Here is a 5,208-nt window from a genome sequence, read left to right on the forward strand (position 1 = left end):
TTTTCTTGCAAACATGGGCAAACATACACAGACAATGTTTAGTTGTGGAAAACATTGTTTGTTTATGAGGATGGGCTAGAGAATGGCCTAAAAGTCACAAGAATGTTCATTCAGCCCTCGAATACCAAAAAATACCCTGGAAGAACCCATTGTGATAATGAAGATGGACACATTCCTCATAATGGTCCTGAACAAAAAAGGTGCAACATGACTATCAGCTCTCCATTTCTATTTGGAAATTTTGTTTTCAGTTTCTTCCTGTTCTGATATCCTCCAGAAGGTTCAAAAAAAAAAAAAAAAAAAGAAAAAAGAAAAAATAAGCCAAAAGAAAATATGTGGGGATGAGAGAGATAGAGAAGGGCATAGTATACTGTAGTATAAAAAATTATGTAATTAATAATTAACTATATATGTTACTCTCTTAGTACCATGCTGTTTTGACTTATTTTAAAATACAACTCTAACAGAGAATTAATTAATTTGAACACATGAATAATTATGTAACTAAAAGTATATGTAGTGCCAGCCATCAAGAATAGACAGGTGTCGACAGAGAGAAGAGAGTGAGGAGGCTGCGTCTGGCTCTCGCTCTCCACAGCCATTGCAGTACGTTGAGCTCCATAGAGACAGCGCCCGGGCAAGTGAGAGCTGGACAGGCAACTGGGCGACTCTCGGTGCCTCGCTGAGGAAAAAAGTCAACTAAAGATGGGCAAAGGAGACCGTAAGAAGCCAAGAGGCAAAATGTCATCGTATGCATTCTTTGTGCAAACCTGCCGGGAGAAACACAAGAAGAAGCATCCAGATGCTTCTGTCAACTTCTCAGAGTTCTCTAAGAAGTGCTCAGAGAGGTGGAAGACCATGTCTGCTAAAGAAAAAGGAAAGTTTGAAGACATGGCCAAGGCGGACAAGGCTCGTTATGAGAGAGAAATGAAAACCTATATCCCTCCTAAAGGGGAAACAAAAAAGAAGTTCAAGGATCCCAATGCATCCAAGAGGCCTCCTTCGGCCTTCTTCTTGTTCTGTTCTGAATATCGCCCCAAAATCAAAGGAGAACACCCGGGCCTATCCATTGGTGATGTTGCAAAGACACTGGAAGAGATGTGGAACAATACTGCTGCGGATGACAAGCAGCCTTACAAAAAGAAAGCTGCCAAGCTGAAGGAAAAGTATGAAAAGGATATTGCTGCCCACAGAGCTAAAGGAAAACCTGATGCAGCAAAAAAAAAAAAAAAAAAAAAAAAAAAAAAAAAAAAAAAAAAAAAAAGAGTTGTCAAGACTGAAAAGAGCAAGAAAAAGAAGGAAGGGGAGAAAGAGGAAGAAGATGAGGATGAAGATGATGATGATGAATAAGAGGAATACTGAACATCTGAGTCCTGGATGATACTAATAAACTAATAATTGCAGAGTTTTTTTTTAAAAAAAAAAAAGAATAGACAGGTGTCTCTAGTATATAACAATTTTTCAATCACAGGTAAGAGCTGGGAGAAAGACCCCAACTAGCTGGATTCACCTTAATGAAGGAAATGAGAACAAACTGATCTTGATAGACTATTAAAATACATGGGAGAAGAAGAGAAGGAAAATAGTCCCCCAGGGCTGGAAAGAAACTGAGTCAGAATTAACCATCTCAGTTCACAACAAAATCATACTTGATCGAGATACAGTATTTTGTGCATGTTCTGTAGTGTTACACAAAGGCAACTCACAAATATCAGATACAGGCTTCTATTAGCAGCTCACATGTGAGCTAGACAGCAAGTGAACCTTTCCAGGAGTCAGATTAGACATGTGTATTTGCCCCTGTTTGCACTAAAGCTTCAAAGAGATAAGAGCCTCAAAGCACAATGAGGAGCAAATCAAAACACACAGAGACAAGGCTGCAGATGATGGGTCAGTACTAATGAAAAGTGATTTCAGCAGACTTGCCAAAGTTAGCCAGGGCAGGGGCTCTCCCCAGCCTACCATCCTGTGGCCCTGTAGTGAAAGGAAGGACGCAGGAGTCTGTCCACATGTGAGATCCTGATGGGGCTCTACATTTGGTCAGGAGATTTTTTTCTGAGACATGGAGCTGAAGAAAGACATTAATTGATCAGCTCCTATATCTCTTGATCCTAATCTAAAAATGGAAAGCAAACAAAAGCTCCTATCACCCCAGTGTCAGATCCTACAAATCCTTCTCTTAACAAATTGAAAGAATGCTGAAAGTTGATGCTTCTACCGTTATATTAAGATTCCAAAATAAACCTCCCTGTGTCCTGCTATTAAAGGCTTTTGCATCTGACAGCTAACTCCTTGTTCACTTACTGTAAAGGGAGTAACTGGTGAGCAACATGTGTTGTCCTGAATATTCTTCCTCACCGTATTTTCAGTTAGGGAGGAGCCTACAAGCAAAGAATAAGAAAGAGAGAGAGAGAGAGAGAGAGAGAGAAAAGTGAGTGAAATTCACAAGTCATTCACTTCTGTCCTAAGGGGGATTAGTCAGCAGTTGTGTGGAACATTAATATCTCAGCAACACTTTTGTCATTTAAACTCAAAAGCTGGAAGCCTGAAAATAGCATTTCCCAGACTAAACACAAGGGAGGCACGTGGCAGAAGGCATACACAAAATAATCCATTTTTACTCCTGCATTAGTAGGGAAACCTGGGACAGGCAGCAAAGACAAACTTCTGCCATCCTCTGTGTGTCACTCACTGCTCTGGTTCTTGCCCTCACAGATTTCCCAAACTCTAGAAACAAACTTCCCAGACTCCAAAACAGCACCAGTATTGGTGATAGGTTTGTAAGCTGCTGGTTGTCTCCTCAATTTCTTCCTGCAAAGAAATGCACAGAGTGGTTTCTCTTTTCCTGAATAAAATTTGTCTCATTCTTATGACATTCAGCAAATGTAGCAATGTAGCTTCTACTCAGCAAGTAGTAAGTTTTACAGCTCTTCATGGAAGAGTATCAGCACTGCAGAAAAGAGCTAATCTAGGGAAGAGAGTAACTGAAAAGGTGACCCAAGGCCTAGGAAGATGGCTCAGGGGGAAAAACTGCTGGCCATGCAAGCATGAGGCTTTAAGTGGGGATCCCCAGAACCCACATAATGCCAGATGCAATAGCATAAGTGTCTGTTATACCAGCACATCTATGGTGAGATGGGAGGTAGAGAGTGAAGAATTACCCAGAAGCTTGCAACCCAGCTGGCTTGGCAAAGGCAGCAGTAAACAATGTGATACCCTGCCCCAAACAAGGTAGAAGGTGAAGACTGACACCTGAGGTTTTCTGAGGACCTCTACATGTATGGGATGTCACATGTGCACTTGCAATCATATATACTCACAGACACACAAAGACACACACACAAGCAACTAAAATGTCAAAAGGCAGGACAATCAAGATACCTAAGATATGAAGATCAATAGAAAACAAAAGACTTTGCCATATAACTCAATTCAGCTATCAGAAATAAATGATTTAATGGGAGGAATGCATTATAACTTTAAAGAAATCTAAAATAAAATGTTGGAACAACAAGATTAGAAGGTATAAAAGAAACATATATAACATATACATATATAGTATATACCAGTATTTTGAATGAAAATGAAAAATTAATATCAGTACACTATAAAAAAGAAAAATGTGCCAGGAGATAGCTCAGTTAGTAAAGGGACTTGTCACACAAGCAAGAGGACATAGGTTCAGAGCCCCAGAAATCCTGCAAAGCATGCATCCTTGCAATACCAGTGTTGGGAGGTGGAAGTAGGAAGAATCCTTGGGATTTGCTAGCAAGATAGTCAAGCTCAGTCAGGGCGCTGTGGGTTCAGTGAGAGACCTGGTCTCAAAAAATATGGCAGTGCGTGATTGAGGAAGACATGAATTTCAAGCCTTTGGCCTCTACACACACACATCCACATGCCCACACAAATAGGTGCACATAAACATACAACACACATACACATGCATACTATATTTCACACACACACATAAAAAATGAACAAAATCCAATGGTGACTCTTTTATATTTATTTTACCCAGTTATTGGCAAGATAGACTTAAAAAACTATAACATGACACATATGAAACACAACGATGCTGTATATGAGAGTTATTTAAAGTAGACATATACAGTGCTGTACAAAGAGCCATAGCAATATTTAAGGGAAACCAAGTTACACAAAATTCAGAATTCATTCTTCTTTCATTCATTCATTCTCTTTGTCACTCTCTTTTTCATATTAATGATTATATCTAGGGCTTTGCATATGCACATTAGTGAAATGAAGCAAATTAGTTTGGAACCATGTCAGTGAAACAGACAAAGGAAGGGCATTCTCATTACAAGAGCCAACTATTAGGAAGAGAAGTGCCCAGCTGAAGATAACCATATAAGATTCATCCCACATGCCATTCCCAGGCTTAGTTGTGAAAAAAAAAATGTAAGGCTAGGCTGGAAGGACTACAAGGTTTAGTTTTGACTCACTGATGTTTCATAATCAGTTAACATTATTTTTCTTTATACTACGGAATGAGAAATATTCACATGTACTGGCCACCTGATCATTTTTGTAAGCTCTGTCCCAAAATTCCAATTTCTCATGTTAAGCTTACTGCCAACATGAGAGGGTAGCATCAGGGAAAAGATACATGCTGAATCATGTACATGTAGCAAAAGCAATCTTCATCCTGAAGGCAGCAGTGGTCGAGTCATAGATGAATAAGAATGTAATACAAATGATGTTTCAATTATCAAAAATAAAAGCAACTAACTAAACTAGAAAGAAGAGGGAAGATGTTTCTGCAACAGGGGGTCAGAATTGGCTTTGCCAGGTGGTCAGAGACTATGAATGGAGGAAGATGCATTTTACTTAGGCACAACAAGGTGACAGGATGAGTAATAACCAAACCAGGTTAACGATGCAGAATGTTCTTGACTGACAGTTAAGAAGTTGAATGAGCAGGGAAAGGAATATGGATAAGGACAGGGTGGAAATTAAGCCAGAAAACCTTGAATAGTTCCTACTGTGGAAAGCCAGCTTCTGCTACAGAGTTGAGCTTTCTCAAACACAGACATGGATATGAATACTGTATAGGCTCTGTCACCTTCCTTTTTTTCCTTGGGCTGGCACTGCTTTTCTGTAGTGAATCTGTCACCCACATGTTCCCTACGTCTCAAGAAGTAGATTGGGAGTCTTCCTCAGCGGCAGCAACAGTGGCTCCAGCAGTGG

General features: G+C 39.8%; 1 protein-coding gene across 1 annotated transcript; it reads left to right on the forward strand.

Moving 5' to 3' along the window:
* The first annotated feature begins 702 nt into the window (after positions 1–702).
* Positions 703–1,411, forward strand: LOC101598808 (high mobility group protein B1-like). Its single transcript, XM_045138204.1, has one exon. The coding sequence runs from the start codon at positions 706–708 to the stop codon at positions 1,348–1,350; it is 645 nt and encodes a 214-aa protein (XP_044994139.1). The 5' UTR covers positions 703–705; the 3' UTR covers positions 1,351–1,411.
* Positions 1,412–5,208: the final 3,797 nt, after the last annotated feature.

Source organism: Jaculus jaculus, chromosome 1 (assembly GCF_020740685.1).
Source record: "Jaculus jaculus isolate mJacJac1 chromosome 1, mJacJac1.mat.Y.cur, whole genome shotgun sequence".
In the NCBI taxonomy this organism is placed as follows: domain Eukaryota; kingdom Metazoa; phylum Chordata; class Mammalia; order Rodentia; family Dipodidae; genus Jaculus; species Jaculus jaculus.